This window comes from Hakea prostrata, chromosome 8 (assembly GCF_041222555.1).
Source record: "Hakea prostrata isolate BN-2017 chromosome 8, UWA_Hpros_2, whole genome shotgun sequence".
Taxonomy (NCBI): Eukaryota; Viridiplantae; Streptophyta; class Magnoliopsida; order Proteales; family Proteaceae; genus Hakea; species Hakea prostrata.
The window spans coordinates 12,507,301-12,524,925 of record NC_142607.1 but is presented as its reverse complement, the minus strand read 5'-3'; the positions used below and the strand labels follow the sequence as shown (position 1 = coordinate 12,524,925).

The 17,625-nt window shown below is 38.2% G+C and overlaps 2 protein-coding genes across 3 annotated transcripts; both read left to right on the top strand.

Moving 5' to 3' along the window:
- The first annotated feature begins 21 nt into the window (after positions 1-21).
- Positions 22-7,332, top strand: LOC149006974 (uncharacterized). Of its 2 annotated transcripts, XM_089165190.1 has the most exons (3): positions 22-234; positions 1,345-3,194; positions 5,361-7,332. In XM_089165190.1, the coding sequence occupies exons 2-3, from the start codon at positions 1,423-1,425 to the stop codon at positions 5,365-5,367; spliced, it is 1,779 nt and encodes a 592-aa protein (XP_089021316.1). In that variant the 5' UTR covers positions 22-234; positions 1,345-1,422; the 3' UTR covers positions 5,368-7,332. The 2 variants fall into 2 exon arrangements, with proteins under 2 accessions (XP_089021316.1, XP_089021317.1); XM_089165191.1 differs by lacking the exon at positions 5,361-7,332 and having other exon boundaries at positions 1,345-3,198.
- A 797-nt stretch (positions 7,333-8,129) lies between these two features.
- Positions 8,130-12,291, top strand: LOC149006973 (Radical SAM superfamily protein). Its single transcript, XM_089166596.1, has 8 exons — positions 8,130-8,353; positions 8,443-8,513; positions 8,607-8,807; positions 8,950-9,080; positions 9,187-9,295; positions 9,929-10,120; positions 10,210-10,346; positions 11,441-12,291. Exons 1-8 carry the CDS (start codon positions 8,137-8,139, stop codon positions 11,715-11,717), a joined length of 1,335 nt encoding a protein of 444 aa, XP_089022722.1. The 5' UTR covers positions 8,130-8,136; the 3' UTR covers positions 11,718-12,291.
- Positions 12,292-17,625: the final 5,334 nt, after the last annotated feature.

Sequence of the window (17,625 nt, the reverse complement as noted above, 5' to 3'; positions counted from 1 at the left end):
GAAAGAAAAAAAAAAAAAACGTGGCCCCTACAGAAACCCTTGAAACGAAGATTCTTTATTTTCACCGAAACGACGCGGAGCAGAGAAAAATGGGCGCCTAGATCTTGCGGGCGCTTCGATTGTAAATCCGGTGGGAAACCCGAAGAACTTGCTTCTCTGGTACCTACGGCACGCCATAGGAGCGCAAAGAGCAAATTTTTGAGTCGCTTCTCGTTATCTAAATTGCGTGGACAGGTCGGTTTAATCGATTCTCTTCTTCTCTTACCGTAGCTTTGTATGTTCGTCCATTGTTCAGAGGTTGTAGCTTTTGATAATGGCTTCGCTTCTGCTTAATTCTTATCCTTCATCCCTTACTGGCTTAAAAAAAAATAGAAAATATAACCCACGGGTTGGGGCTTCCGGGGACGATTAGAGAACGCAATTTGTTCTTTTCTGGTTCTATTCATGGTAAGCTTGTGATTTCGGGCGTATTGACGTTCTTTTAGTTGATGGGTTTTGCTAATAGAAGCTTATGATTTCGTTTTTCTGGTGTTTCTCTTCAATTAAGTATCCGTGGTAATCCACCTAGTTAGGCCCAATCCTACAAGCGTACAACTATTTGCTAAATAGTTAATAACTTACTCACCAATATTCTAAGTCTCCTACTAGACTTATACCATGATAGGAAACTCCACCTATTGTGTTTAACGGCTAATTACCACAGGAACATAGGGTTAGACCCCCTTCAATGGTTTACCTGAAAGCTGAGCTTGAGCATGTAAATCACCTACTCCTAGCTTGAAGAAGCAACCTTCGGATGTCTGGAGTAGATAGGGGTTTGGTAAAGATATTACTCAACCAATTTGCTGAAGAAATTAATGGAGTAATTATGTAGTACTCAACTTCTCTATTACTGTAGTCCTTACAAAGTGACAGTCAACTGGATCTTTCATGAAATACCAGATTATTAGCTATACAGAAAGCAATACTCAGCTTTTTTACTTGATCTAGCCAGTTGTTTTACTTCTTACTACCCACACGACAAGTGATAAGATTAAAACCAATAAATGTACAATATCCTATGGTGGACGTCTTATTGCCATCAGCACCTGCCTAGTCTGCACCAGAATGCCAGACCAGATCAACAGGTTGGTGAGGTCGATAAACGAGCAATTTACCTGGAGCCACTTGAGATACTTTAGGATTTGATATGCTGCTACCTCCTTTTCTTAGGTGACTCTATATAAACTGACAATAACTCCAACAACAAAAGTTATGTCATCTTTTGTTTCCTTGATGCATGCTATTTGCTTGCCTGTTTATCTTGCTGATTTTCCTTTTGATATTGTATTCTCAAATTTTCAGGTATACAAAGAGGGCATGCTATTGTCCACGTTCATAGGCTCGTAGCATCTGACATCTATTGAAATTGGTGGAATAGCTATGGATTTGCTCCAAAGCTATGTGGAGAAAAGCGATAATGATGAAAAACAAAAACCAACATCAATTTCATCTGCTCCTTCGTCTCCCGACTCATCTCCTCCTCGAATTTCCTTACCTTCAAGGACATCAGCTCCAAAGGTTGATGACACCATGCTCGCCCTCACAGTTGCCAAGACAAATCGAATACTCCATGAACCAATTGATCCAGCACAGCATGTTGTAGGTTTCAACCCTACATATGATCAGTTATGGGCTCCAATTCATGGTCCTGCACACCCTTATGCGAAGGATGGCATTGCCCAGGGCATGAGAAATCACAAGTTAGGATTTGTAGAGAATGCAGCAATAGAACCCTTCATCTTTGACGAACAGTATAATACCTTCCACAAGTATGGATATGCTGCAGACCCTGCAGCATCATCAGGGAACAATTATGTTGGTGATTTGCACGCCTTGCAGGAAAATGATGGTATTTCTGTTTATAACATTCCACAGAATGAACAGAAGAAACGAAAGCTTGAGAGAAAGAAAGAATTGGAGGATGAGGAGCTTGATGGCTCAGGTGGTGATGTTGATATGCCTGAAAGAGACAACCCTGCTTCAGAAGAGTGGCTAAAGAAGAACAGGAAGAGCCCATGGTCTGGGAAGAAAGAAGGATTGCAGACAGAACTGTCAGAAGAACAGAAGAAGTATGCAGAGGAGCATGCACAGAAGAAGGCTGAAAAGGAGAGGGGTGGAGGAGGTGACAAGACTGAACATGTTACAGATAAGAGTACTTTTCATGGAAAGGAGGAACAGGACTACCAGGGTAGGTCTTGGATTGCTCCTCCAAAAGATGCTAAGGCCACAAATGATCATTGTTATATACCAAAGCGGTGGGTTCATACATGGAGCGGGCACACAAAAGGTGTTTCAGCAATTCGTTTTTTCCCAAACTCTGGACATCTGCTTCTCTCTGCAGGAATGGATTCTAAAGTCAAGATATGGGATGTTTTCAACTCAGGAAAGTGCATGCGGACATACATGGGCCATTCAAAGGCTGTTCGTGATATCTCTTTCTCGAATGATGGGACAAAATTTTTGAGTGCTGGTTATGATAAAAACATCAAATATTGGGATACAGAAACTGGGAAGGTGATTTCAACATTTTCTACTGGGAAGATCCCTTACGTTGTTAAGCTCAACCCAGATGATGATAAGCAGAGCATCCTTCTAGCTGGAATGAGTGATAAGAAGATTGTCCAGTGGGATATGAACACTGGACAGATCACTCAAGAGTATGATCAACATTTGGGTGCAGTAAATACTATTACGTTTGTAGACAATAACAGGAGGTTTGTCACGTCAAGTGATGACAAATCCCTCCGTGTATGGGAATTTGGAATTCCTGTTGTTATCAAGTACATCAGTGAACCTCACATGCACTCAATGCCATCAATTTCCCTTCACCCTAATTCAAATTGGCTTGCTGCTCAGAGTTTGGACAATCAGATTCTTATATACAGCACACGGGAGAGATTCCAGCTCAACAAAAAAAAGAGATTTGCAGGACATATAGCAGCTGGTTATGCTTGCCAAGTTAATTTTTCGCCAGATGGACGGTTTGTTATGTCAGGTGATGGTGAGGGAAAATGCTGGTTTTGGGACTGGAAAAGTTGCAAAGTCTTCAGAACTCTAAAGTGCCATGAGGGTGTATGTATTGGCGCTGAATGGCATCCACTGGAACAAAGCAAAGTGGCAACTTGTGGCTGGGATGGCATGATTAAGTATTGGTAATAATCCTATCTCTGAATGGCAAGCAAAATCTCTTACCTATGACAGAATTATAATAGTTAACAACTAGATATTAATTATTTTGCTGTATTTCGTAATTTTTTGCATATATTGATGTTTTAAATTTACTCCTCATTGACTGATGCTTATCCTGAACTATAATCATTTAACTCAAATGCTTTCTTGGGTAAATGGTCTAGATTAATTTCGGTGGTGCTCTAATGATGCTTATAACTTCAACCAGCCAGCGAGTCTGTGTATTGGGTATTGTTGGGTTCTGATGACCAATGCAATGAATCAGGTGTATCAACAACCTAGTAACAAATTCTTTGTTTCATGCTTTCTGATCTGCTTAGCATTCTTGTATCTTCTATTTTAACTGCTTGATTATGAATATTGGAACTCTGAAACTGTAGATTAAGTCTTATCTATACTACTTGGAATCAATTTCATGAGTTTTGAATTGGAATATTGTTCAAAATGCCTTGAGAATAGATTTTATGGCAGCTTCCTGGTGTGGATCCAGGATCCAAACCCAGCTCAACTCGCCTAAAAGCCTCAACCAATTGCAAGATAAATCAAATCATAAACACATGGTGCAAAACAATGAATATTAAAGTTGTGTAGGAGCAATTGGAGATGGTAAATTGTGAACGGTTAGAATGAAATGACGGTGTTGTAACAAATGGGATCAACTGTATGAAAAGAAACAAGTAAATGGGCTACGATGTTTTATTGAAGGGGTAATTTACACAGATTAGGATAGGGAATAATAGTGGACAAAGCAATGGGAGTATTGGAAAAACCAGATATTAGGGATTTAAGAAATAGAACCTTTCTTCTTCTTCCTTGATGGAAGGCCTGGTGGTAGCTCCAAACCTTGAAGTGAAGAGCTTGATGTTATGAGTTTGAACAGAGCAGACCTTCTAAGATCTTGTACTAAATCTGTATTCGAAGCAGCCAATGAAATTGAGATTTGGTGAACTTGCAGAATTTGGGTTTTCACATCCACTGCAGGTATTGTTCCTTGCCACAGGAATGGGGTAGGACTGGGGCACAAAAGAATAGTTCACCTAAGGATAGAGAGCCTTCAAGTTACAGATCCATTGAACAACTCGTAAGAAACGCTGTCAAATGTTTACTGCTCAACTGGTTCTGCAATAACAGAGTAGGGTAATACCGGTGTACCAAAAGGGAAAGGTAGAGCAGTAAAGAGAGAAAAGAACTGCAGATTTGGAGGAATTTGGGAAACCCTTTCCATTCAATTTTCAATCCTCAAATCTGTCCATCTCAAATTGATGGGTTACATGCCTCTTTATAAAGTAAAGTTCCATTCCTAAAAATCTACTTATATCAAACACTATCTAATCTAAAAGTGAAAGCATTCTCAAATAAACTGGGACCACCTTCCTACAATTCTAATAACTTGACTAAAATTAGAAAATTACAGGGTCCCGTTGATCCATCTTCTAATTGCATCATTTCCTAAACAGCCCAACCCTTCTGCATTCCATCTGACGACCTGCTGTGGAAAGGCTGGGGGGTCACATTTTCTTTTGTGAAACATTTTACTGGGACTGTTATAAGTAGTTTGACATAATTAGTTTAAACCAGACTCCAGGCGAGTCCTTACTTAAAATTATGGGCTTTTTGGATTATGTGAAGAACCATAATATGTTTATATTCCTTGACTTCCTTGGCTTCCTTTGCTTATTATTGTCTGGCCAGCTGATGCTATGACAAGCTGACAACATGGATTAATATGATGTTGTTGATTGAGGTTTTTAAATTTATTTTTTGGACCCATTACGGCCCCTCTGTGTTTTTTCTTTTCTTTGTGGGGCCTTTTATTTCTCTGTTGCTGTTGGGCGAGATGTGCTCGATGGTGGTGCATGGTTCAGTTTTTTTTTTTTTTTTTTTTTTTTTTTTTTTTTTTTTTTTTTTTTTTTTTTGGGGGGGGGGATGCTGATTGTTGCATCAGATCTAATGGGGCTAGAATTGATGTCTAGTGTAATTATCATCTAATAATTCTTTCACTTGTCATAGATGTATGCGATGACCAGCGATTGTACCTCACCTTGATAATAAGCATCACATTAGATTAAATTCATCCATCTATTCTGAAAAATCTAGTCAGTTTGAAGGTTTTCATGTTTGTATTGCAGGGATTAGCCAATTTCAAATGCTGTCCTACTAGGCCCTTGTATCAATCTTTGTCCTGGACAGTCCAATAAGAGCACTGGAAAGTTAATATCATCAAAATATATGAACTTCTCAAAGGAAGTTGCTGTGAGATCTCTGCAAGTTTTGTTTCTCTACCACTGATTGGCAGCATCAAGTATCGTAAGGACAATATTATTGCATCCTCTTAAGAAATTCCTGGCTAGTTGCTTTTACATTTTTGAAGCTTCTCCTGTGTTGGCTCCCCTTAAAATTAGGTTGTTGAAGTTCAATAGGTTCTTTCCTTTTCTCTCTCTTAAGAAATTCCTGACTCCTTGTTTTCACATCTTTGAAGCTTATCCTGTGTTTGTAATCTGATACATACAACTGCTTAGACACAATCAGGTGACAAGTGAGGATTTGTGTTTAGCAAGTCTTCCTGTGGGAATGGTGGAAATATTATCTTGAGCCATGATTGATTAAACATCAATGATTGGAACAATTTGAACAAGATGCATTTCTGTAATAGTATTTATGCCATTTAATTTTTGCTTTTCAACTGCAGTTTACGCCCCCTCATTCTTTTACTCTATCTGAATTTATATTATTCGACTTTGGATATAGATCAAATTGTTCTAGTTTTCTTGACGTGGTTCTACAGAGGAATATGCAGAATGTAAAGGTTGGGAGTGGGTGTTCGGAAGACTTGTTGAAGGTGATACTCTCCTTGTTCAGATGTCCACAAGATCCAAGGATATGGCTTTTTTCTGTAGCAAACCACCTAGTGCACTGTTTGGTATCAACCTCTGTAATTCTTCTATTTGTGGATTTGTCTGACTTGTTTGGAACTGGAAAACTGCCCAGCTTCCAGTAGTTCCTACGGAAGGATTTTATCAAGGGTGATCTCCTTGCAAGGTCATAGGTAATGAAGCCATCTCCTTTGTTCTATTAATCATGTTATTGTCTGTGTTGTTGACAATTTTAAGTGGATCTGTGCATGGGAAGGTTTGGTTTGGTTTTGTGTTGTTTTTCTTTTGGGTTCGTTCATGTGGCTTCAAGTGTCATCAGGACACATACCATCAACTGTGAGACCGTCTGTCCAAAGCTTTACCCAGAAAGCAGACTACTGCTAACCCTTTTTTTGATTGTTCAGGGTATTACCAAATGGCTAACAGCTTTAAGCTCTTGTTGCCCAATACTGTTGGCAAAGATTCTTATATGGAATGTATCATATCCTTAAAATAAATATCAAGGGCCTTCATCTGTTGGTTGGTTTAACCCATCCGAGTGGCAGTTTTAACCCTTCCATCTGCAAAGCTGGGGATCCTTCCATTCCACCATTTGATTCTGAATGACTTTTTGCTACTGTGAGATATTATTTTTAAGGGAGCCTCAGGTATTAGAAACATGAGGACTTTTGCAGGGTTTCAAATGCTCAGGGAGCAGGGATGTTAGAGAGTTGAGATTTGGGTGGTATGCAAGGAAGTCCAAATGGTGTTGGCCCTGGGAGCTGTTCTTCATTTTGTTTGACATTTCTGTTGCTGTGAGTTCTGTTGGTTTTGCATCTACTGTTAAGAAGAATAAGCATTGCATCACTGACTTCTTTGTTAAGAAGAATAAGCATTACTTCTCTGGCTTCTCTGTCATTTTACGATAGGGTGTAAGCATGGGAATGAGAATTCTTTTGTAAGAAATTTGTATTTCTTTGGGGGGCACAGTTCCGGCATGCCGCAATCTAGTCTTTGCACTGTCCATCTCCTTCTTCGCCCTTTTGGAATGATATTATGTTTATTATGTCTTGCATGTTTAATACCAGCATTCCATGAGAAGTCAGATAAAAAGAAATCTTCGTTAAATTGTGTTTATCATATTTTCCCTTTTGGTAATTAGTGTGTTTTTGTTTTTTCTGTAGAGAGTAATTAGTGGGTTTATGATACTATCCAACAGAATTTGTAGAAACGAAGCTCATAGATATTCAAATCTAAATCCTTTCAGATCTTTTTTAGAAAATATAAAGGAAATGAATGGTGCCAAGCTGCCCTCTTGGGGGGGGGGGGGGATAAGAAGCAATTATAATATGGAAAACACTATGGCATCGTTTGGTAGCCAAGAAAAAAGAAAGAAAAGAAAATAATATTTTTAAAAAAATTTAATATCAGAGAGACATTAGACAACCGAGTATCTGTTTCTCTTTCCACTAGTATCTCTCTCCATCCTCTCACTCGAATTTCTCCTGTAGTAGTTTGTTGACATTGGGAGAGGCTCCAAGTAAATCTCAGTGTAGGGTTTTTTTAATTTTTTTGATAAGGCAGTTTAGGGTTTTATCTCCATGATAAATTATCTTCTAATTCAATCATAATAAAATTCTGAATAGGGTGATAGAGAAAGAGTAGTGGAAAGATTTTAGGATTAAATTACATTTTGGAAATCAATTTTGATTTAGATTTTGGAAGTCTAGAAATTAAGAAGACCAAATGCAAAATTGATAGAGTGGTAGAGATGTATACTTCTCACTGGAGAGGTCATGGGTTCGATTCTTGCAGACAGTGTCTCCCCTGATGATGTAATCAAGATACGCGCAAACTGGTCCATTATTATTATACTTTTCTCGTCTGTCTGTCTGAGGGTAGGCTTACTGATAAGTGTGCATTGACCCAATTGAATTGGTACACCGAACCGATACGGTCCGGTCCATACGTACAGAAAACCGATACAGGGGAACCCTATATGAGCTTCCGTTATGCGGCTGTGGAGTTATCCACACATTTGTGATATTCTTCAATGGAAGTGAGTCGTAAATGGGTGAGGCAAGCGAATCCCTACTGCTTCTGCTCGGTGGTCTCAAAGCTCGCCATGGCGTCGACAGCTCCAACGACTTCTTTGGCAGTTCCTTGTTCTAAATCTCATTTCATCTCTCTGTTCTCTCCGTCTTGCCGCTCTATTACTAAAACTACTCATTCCTGCACTCCAGTTGTTCGTGTAAATGCCTCAGACACTGGTAGGATTTCTCTTAATTGAAGTTCGATTTGCTAAAGCTTTATTTTTCGCTATCGTTTTCTCATCTTAAATTGACTTTCGATTTTATAGTAATTACGGACGACTCTTATTCCAACTCTTCGAAGGTGCTTCTGAAAGGGATGAAGTACGATGAGCTTGAAGTATGTGTGATGGATATTTGTTTTTCCTCAAATTCATTTAGTATGAAGCTTTTATAGTGATGGGTTTTATTATGAACACCTATGCTTGAACAGAATTGGGTGAAGTCACATGGATACAGGCCCGGCCAGGCCTTAATGCTGTGGAAGCGCCTCTATGGAAACAACATTTGGGCACGTTGTGTTGATGAGCTGGAAGGGTTGAACAAAGATTTCCGGAATATGTTGGGCTTATTTGCTGAATTTAAGGCTTTGTCTCTGCAAAAGATTCTTACAGCAGCGGATGGAACTCGGAAGGTACTTCCCTGCAACGCTTCCGATATCTTATTCTTCATGTTCCATTCAAATCTCAGGCTTGCACATTCAGCTTCTGGAAATTTTTTTTCTTTTCACCATGTAAGAATGTTCTCATTGATTTGATACTCACAGGAGCTTTCAGATTCTATTCACTTTGGATGATGGATTAGTTATAGAAACAGTTGTAATTCCTTGTAAAGGAGGGAGAACTACTGTGTGTGTCTCAAGTCAAGTAGGCTGTGCCATGAATTGTCAGTTTTGTTACACTGGGAGGCAAGTTCTTAGCCTTGACATATGAGCCCTATTTTCAAAAATATTTCATAGTTTGAATGGGTTTGATTGGATTACGTAAGCTTGATACTTTAAATGCATTTTATAGGATGGGCTTACGAAGAAATCTTACTGCTGCTGAGATAGTGGAGCAGGCTGTATTTGCCCAGCGTCTGCTTTCAAGTGAAGTTGGTTCTATAACAAATGTTGTATTTATGGTGAGTATGTCTATTTTGCTGAATTTTTTAATAGGGTTACTGGTGCAGGATCCAAGTGACTTGATCTCCTAACACCTCTATGTTTTCCTGAAATTGGAATACTTTTGACTTCCAAAATCAAATGATACGTATTATAGCAATTGCCAACATTTTAGTCTAGTTTACATTTGGATAGGGTTGTATCAACTTACAATGCACAGAAGTAACTGAAAGTGAGGTCTTTTTTCCCCCCCCCTCAGATTCTTCTCATTCTGCAGTAAAAAAAATGGAGCTTTTAGGATAGTCATGTGAATTAATCAAATCTTTGATTTTCTGAAGCATATTAAAAAACCATAAATATATGGACTCTGTCCATTAATGATTTGTTTCTCATATTACAAAAATTTCTAATATGAAGACCCAAGCAACCTAATGACTTTCAAATTGCAATATGGGCTTCCTTTGCCAAACTTGGCTATTAGACAAGATCTAATCTTTTCTTTTCTTTTTCCCTTTTTTTTCCCCCCCAAGAAAAGGTTATTAGTCAGTTACAATTGCTTGCTTTCCTCCTTTCTGCCCCAAATGCACCTCACAGGTTAACATTGTAATCAGCATGTTCTATTTGTTTAATTGTCTAGCCAAATTAATTTTCAGGGAATGGGGGAGCCACTCCACAATGTTGAGAATGTAATAAAAGCTGCAGCCATAATGGTGGATGAGCAAGGCCTTCATTTCAGTCCTCGCAGGGTCACCATTTCAACTAGTGGGCTTGTTCCCCAACTGAAACGTTTTCTTCATGAATCCAACTGTGCGTTGGCAGTTAGTCTGAATGCCACAACAGATGAGGTATTAAAGTTGATCATTTTGAGAATGGCATTTCTCTGTCTGTATGTTTGCATATGTGACCCTTACATGCACAAGAAAATATATTGCAGGTTAGAAACTGGATCATGCCAATTAATCGGAAATATAAACTGGGAATGCTTCTTGAAACTCTTCGGGAGGAGCTTCGTTTCAAGCATAACTATAAAGTTTTATTTGAATATGTGATGCTTGCAGGGGTTAATGACAGGTTTGAGAAATCTTTCCTCTCTGTATTGATATAAATGCAAGTTCTGATCCTATAAATCTACTTTTGACTTTGTATCCTGTGTTTGCAATATGTTATGGATGAGCATTGTTCCCCTACTCGTCATCCATATATATACTTGTGTATCCTAATCTATGGTTCTCTTTTGCTGAACTGTTAATGAAATTGCCAAATTATCCTACTTGTGGTAGGCTACTATTAGATATTTGCACTTGGCGACAGTTTGCCAGCCCTGCATTCTGCTTCCTGTAGCATGCAATATGGTATCTCTTTCAAGTTTAACTGCATCTCAAATTTATACACTATAATATCTATATGGTGAAAAAGATTAGGTTGGAACAATAATTTGTCACCTATTCTATGTCACACCAATGGTGTGCTTTATCGATCCTTGTTGCCTGATTATCTAATTTTAGGTTAATGTTGAGCTCTTGCTCTTAGCCATCCATAAAAAATAAATCCGGTTGGATGGATACCATAATCTGCTCTGGCAGGTAATGGGGAAAGCTCTAGATTGACTCGGATTCATGATTTCTACTACAGGTGGTGTATCCTATGATCATGAGTGTCTTACGACTTGGACCATTTAATGTGCCGCTTTTATTATATTTTAAAATTTGTTGTGTAAATAATGAAAGAAAGTGAAAAAGAAGACCAGGATCGAGAAAGAATTCTTTTGAAAATAATGAAAGAAAATGAAAATTACACACACAAGACTGTAGTCTAAAAGTGGAATAAAATTTCTGCATTTTCATACTTAGATCAGAGTCTAAGAAGAATTCTATCTGAAACTGTGTTTAGATATACTGGTTTGGTCTGTTCAGTATGCATGGTAATTGCATGATTATCGTCTAAGACGACTATTAAAGGTTTCACATCCTACGAGATGGAGTCAGTGCGTTTGAAATTTTGAATGTAGTTAAATGTTTGCTTTTTGTTATTATTTTCCTCTCTGAAAATTCTGCTTTTGTAGGTTCTTCATGGCCTTAGCTTGTCATGTCATTGTTCTATTTCAACCTGCTAGAAGCTATCCATGATATGAATTTTAATCCAAATGGCAACTGTTTTTTATGCAGCATTGAAGATGCAAAGAGGTTAATTAATCTTGTTCAGGGTATTCCTTGCAAGATCAATCTCATCTCCTTCAATCCCCACTGTGGTTCCCAGTTCAAACCAACAAGTGAAGAGAAGATACTTGAGTTCCGTAATGTTCTGGCAGAAGCAGGGTGTGTTGTCTTCTTGCGGCCTAGCAGGGGAGATGATCAGATGGCTGCATGTGGGCAGCTTGGCAAGCCAGGGGAGATCCAGCCTCCGCTACTTCGTGTTCCAGACAAATTCCAAATGGTTGTGTGATTGACAAAAAGAACCGCCCAACTGGTCCAGTAGAGGAGGGTTACATCTTCTCATGATGACTGATAGCCAACTTACTGGAATGCGGTGGTTTTAGAGCACTTATGAACTTCTTGATATGCAGACACTGACTTCCAAATAAGAGTAACCAAGCTTCAATCAGCATGACATTTATAACTTCATTTTTTTTCCCCATTAACTTTTGTAGATCTAAAGCATCCCAACTTTCTGGATGCGAACGGTTTTCTCTCCCATTTTGATTTTTTTAATGATTTGGTAAGAACACCTACTAATGTTTATGTGCACTACAAATATCTGTGAAATTGCCAGACAAGGAATCCACGGGTCTGCACGTATTGATCCTACTCGTAGCTTCATTACCATCCCTGCAGCGATCATTTTCTGACGACCGGTACAAAGAATTTGAAACTGCTCCAGATTAGAGAACCGTTATTTTTTCTTTTTTCGGTTAACATGAAGAACTTCATTAAGGACAGGATACAACCGAATAAACCAAGACAAGTAGATTCTGGATCCAAGGATTGGATATAGGCCAAACTGTCTCTCCCGACAAAGACAAGGCCCTCCTAGCAAGGGATCTCCCTGAGAACATGGTTAATTCTACACTCAATAAACATAGAGAGAATAAATTTAATATCTCCAAGGATAGGGACCACAACAAAAGGGCCTAGAAAAGATTGAGCTTCAATGGCTTGGACCAATTCGAGGCAATCTGATTCAGCCATCATTCTGTCATGATACTCTCCCAACGCATAGAGGATTCCATTTCTAAGTGCCAAAGCTTCTACTTCAAAAGCTGATTGGGCATGGGTTAACTTAAAGACTGCTAAGATGCATTCTCTTGTGAATTTCTGATTAGGAAGCCCAGTCCAACAACACTGCCTTTCTTCCACAATGCATCGGTATTGAGCTTCACCCATCCATCTTCAGGTAGAGACCAAAGAAGGCGGCATCTTGCTTCTCTAACAAAAGAGAACTTCAGCGGTTTCTTCATGACCTCCTGATATTCTTCAATCGCCTTGCATGCCTTTCTAAGAACCTCTTCAAGAGTCCAACAATTCTTCTTGAATACAAGTTCATTCCTTGCCACCCAAATCTACCACAAAATATATGCCACAAAGCCCACGATTTTGTTCCTACTACTCATCCCATTCTGAAACAAGATCTTCCAAGAGCTAATCCACATATGTATTTGAACATTTTCACCCTTTGGAACAATATAGGATAATGGAGATCCAAACCACACCATTCTCACAAATAAGCATGTTAAGAAAATATGGCTAATTGTTTCAACTTGTCGGCCACATCTACAACAACTAGGTCGATTTGAACCTGTCTCTTGTTTAGCCCATCAGTCGATGCAAGACCCTTTGCTAGAATCCTCCACATGAGTTGTTTGAGCTTTGGAGGGGCTTCAGACTTCTAGATTGTTTCCCAAACATGACTTTCAATATATGTCGGGCAATTGTCATTTGATGTCGATGGTTTTGCTTTCTTTTCTTCCTCAATCAGTTCACGATTGCCCCTGTAAGCAATTTTGACACTGAACACTCCATTTCGAGCAGCTGCCCAATATTGTTTATCCTCCTATAGGAAGAGGCTTAAATTAATTTTCATTATCTCATCCCTTTCTTCTTTGCAAAACAATCTTTGAATTAGGTCCCTCTTCCAAAACCTTTCCCTTTGATCAATCAAGTCACTTACCCACTGAATTGTGCTTCCCAAAGGGCACTTTGTTTTTACCTTATAAAGTGGGAGCATGGAAATCCAACTGTCTTCCCAGATTTTGATCATGTCCCCCTTTCCAATCATCTAGCACAATCTTGCCTTTAATCCTTCATGTCCCTCGAGAAGGTGATGGACCCACTCGAGCTTCTATGAATGAGCATCTAGGAAAATAGGTACTCTTCATCATCTTGGCCAACATTGATTCATGGTCACTCCATAATTTCCATGTCAATTTTGTTAGAAGAACTCTGTTTTATATGTCCGGGTCTTTAAAGGCAAACCCGCCCTTATCCCTTGGCAAACTCATTATGTTCCATGACACTCAGTGGATCTATGTTCTTTATCATGGTCTCCCCAATTGAACCTGGCTACAATCTTCCTCATCTCCGAATGGATAGATGTTGGAATTTTAAAATGTGAGCAAGCAAAATTTGACATTGAGAAAGCTACATATTTGAGTAATACCTCTTTTTCTGCTTGTGATAGAAGATTATGTTTCCACCCTTGAAGCTTCACTTCCACCTTCTCCTTTACTTCTCGGAAGGTTCTGATCTTTGAAGTCCCAAATTCAGTTGGAGGCCAAGATACTTATATGCCCCTTCCCTATGAGGTGTCTTAAGCACCCTTGAGAACCATCTATGTAACTTGGAGTGAGTGTTGGTACTAAAGGTGAGTTTGGATTTTCTTCAAGTTCACTCTCTATCCACTTGCCTTGCAAAAGAGATCCAAACAAGCCTTCAAATTGCAAACAACATCCAACTTGACCTTCGAGAAAAGAAGATAGTCATCTGCAAACATCAAGTGAGTAAACTTTTGCCCCCTATTCTTGATCTGAATCCCCTTGATCTCTCCCACTTCTTCTACTTTTTGAATCACCCATGTGAGTGCCTGTGAACATAGTATGAAGATAGCCAGAGAAAGTGGATCGCCTTGCCTTATCCCTCTGGAAGGTGAAATCTCTTCCTGTACAGATCCATTAAGAAGAATACTAAAAATTGCAGACGTAATACACTCCGTCACCAAAGTTACCCACTTCTAACAGAAACCCAGTTTGAGAAGTAATCTGTGTATAAAAAACCACTCAACCCTGTCATATGTTTTTTGCATGTTAAGATTCATTGCTACTATCCCTTTCTTGCCTTTTCTTTTCTTTTCTTTTCTTCATATAATGAAATACTTCATGAGCCATAAGAATATTATTGAAAAATTGTCGCCCTAGAACAAAGGTAGATTGGGTAGGGGTAATAATATAATCAAGTGCACCACTTAGTCTCTTTGCCATTATTTTGTAATGGTCTTAAACATCACATCACATAGGCTGATGGGTCTGAACTAGTCAATAGACTCAGGGGCCTTGGCACTTGGGAATAAGACAAATCAATGTTTTGTTTAGCTGTGGGACCATTATTCCAGACTTAAAAAATTCAACTACACAATCATACACATCATCTTGAACTGTATCCCAATTTTGTTGGTAAAAATGTGGGGGGAAGCCACTTGGCCCCAGGGCCTTGGTAGTGCCCATTGAGAAAATCATCTCTTTGACTTTATCCGTAGATGGAATAGCACACAATTTTTCATTTAGTTTATCCGGAACAACCAAATTGACACATTCTAACACCATATCAAGGGCCTCGAGGTCTACTCCCTCCGATGAGAAGAGCTTTTCAAAATGAGATTGGATCAAATCTATAGATCCGGATCAGAAGTAACCCACTCACCTGCATTGTTCTTGAGCTGTAAGATTCAGTTGGAGATTCTCCTTAGAATTGTTGAAACATGAAAATATGATGTGTTTCTATCTCCACACCTCAACCATTGGATCTTAGCTTTCTAGGCCCACAATATTTCTTTCTTCTCCAGCTCTTTATCAAGTTGGTTCATCACCCAACATGAAGGATTCTGATATGTTAGATGACTGGTGAAATTACTCTGGACATTGAAATATTTGCCTTGAAACCATGGACAGACATGATGAAACATGAACCCAACAAGATAAAACCCATGATTTCCCTTAAACATTTTGGCTTGGATTTATGCAGAGAGATTCATAAAGAGAATCTCAACATTGAAGTGAACCAGGGCTGTCTGAGCTCCAATTCAAACCCAATCTTGAGCCCTTCATGATTTGTCGATTGCTTGGCATTGAGAACAAATCTGGAGTTGGGCATCTTAAATTAAAGCTCTCCAACATCATCTCCCGCTTAAAGATAGATAAGGCTTGCTAGAACCCCACAGGCTTGGTATCAGATTGGGTATCAGTCATTTGGCCATTTAGGTTAAAATCAACTACATATTTTCTTGAAAAAACAGATTTTTCAACCATTCTACTTATTGAGATGATCTTTACATATCACCCGAAATGGGCAATACATGGAGCAGCAACACACTTTTAGTATAAGAACAAAACAGAGCAAGTGGATGACACCAAACTGACCAAACTGACCCAACCTCTGCTTCAATAGGAATCCCATCTGTCTGTTAGGTGAGACACACTGACAACACCTTCTTCTGACCAGGGTTGGTTGTTCCAGTGTCCATTGATCCCATTCCTTCTCTTGATTTTCAATCTACTTTAACTATCTAAATTCCAAATTTCCAGATGATCATGTTTACTGAACAATTCAATATTTTTGGAAAGAACTGTTGTCTTTTTAGTTTGTTTCAAACCACCATGTCTGGTTTGCTCTACTCATTCATAAATGAAGTTCGCTTTCTTTAATTACCATTTTCAAATCTCTTAGACCCAGATGACTTCATTGTACCTAGCTTGTGGGTCTTTCTTTTCTTTTTTTTGGGGTAGAAAGCTTGTGGGTCTTTCATGTTCATTGTTTTATGAAATCTTTCATTTTTTGTTTTAGAACATCAAATCTTGATGTTATATCTCTTATTCCTCTTAAATATACATTTTTTTCCTCCTTCACTCGCCAATTTATTTTGAGGAAATTTAAGATGTTACCATATTGATATCGTATTTTAAAAGTTTTTGCAAGTGACCAATACCTGACAAGATACCATGCATTTGCTAGGAATTGCTTTGCTGAATTTTTTGTTTTGATAGAAAGATTGTTTTTTAAATTATTCTTTTCCCTATTTGATTGAGAATATGTGCGAAGAACTAATTATATACATGCATAATCTCTTTTTTTTTATCCCTAGTGTGTCTTCTTTATTCTTAAGACTAACCTAACACATCCAAGATATCCATATTGCAAGCCAATTGCCCTTTAGTCCTAGGGAATATCCATAATCAGGATATCTCTAAATGGATAAACTAATATTCAATACCTCTAATAAAGTGATTATGAACATATCATCATTTCTATTTCTGGATTTAGGCATCCACAGGGCACAAAATAAGGAAAACAGAAAAGCACAAGCAAATATTGGAGCCTCAACAAAAGCATCTTCTCAGGCCAAAAAGAAAAAGAAATAAAGGTTTTCAAATCCAATTGCCCATTAACTCATTTAGAAGAATATCAATTTTTTTCTTTTTGTTCTCTTAAACAAAGTTAGGTGGGAAGCTCTTCAACTCCCAAAAATTAATTTAAAGGTTTAAATATGAATACAAAAGGCATCAAATGGAGATGAACTTTTAAGTACAAAATGACATCTTTTGTCATTTAACTAATTTAAACTGGTTTCTATTACCTTCTCATTTGTATTAATAATATGTTCCAAATGTAAATTACATTGTAGCTGATCCATGGATATAAATAAACACTATACATAGCAATTCAACAGTATAAAGGAAATCCTTGCTCTATCATCGATGAATCCATTTCATTACTAGAAAGAAAAAAAAAAATCATCGATGAATCTATTTTGGCATAAATGCAATGATCCCTACAAAAGGGCATGTTTTCTTTTTTTTCGAAAAGGAAAACTTAATGGTTAATGTCAAACATAAAGAAGAAAGAAGAATTAGCATCAATTAAGGATAAAGTAAAAACAGAGGAGTAATCCTAATTCCATGGCATTGTGTCGCCGTGATTGAAAAATTCTTTTTGAAATAGCATTTTCCAAATCGGTAGGAAATATGCTGTAGTAGAGTTCATCACCGTGAATCCCATTAATTATGAGTGATAAAAAACGATAGACAGAAGACTTGCCTTCTCATGAGTAACTCTGGTTCAAAAGCGACTCTTACACATAAAAAGTT

What these genes read in the sequence shown, in the direction of transcription:
- LOC149006974 (XM_089165190.1), top strand. Translation starts at nt 1,423, where the DNA reads ATGGATTTGCTCCAAAGCTATGTGGAGAAAAGCGATAATGATGAAAAA.
- LOC149006973 (XM_089166596.1), top strand. Translation starts at nt 8,137, where the DNA reads ATGGAAGTGAGTCGTAAATGGGTGAGGCAAGCGAATCCCTACTGCTTC. An exon ending in TGTAAATGCCTCAGACACTG is followed by an intron (nt 8,354 to 8,442) that starts GTAGGATTTCTC and finishes TCGATTTTATAG; the next exon opens with TAATTACGGACGACTCTTAT. An exon ending in CAGTTTTGTTACACTGGGAG is followed by an intron (nt 9,081 to 9,186) that starts GCAAGTTCTTAG and finishes TGCATTTTATAG; the next exon opens with GATGGGCTTACGAAGAAATC.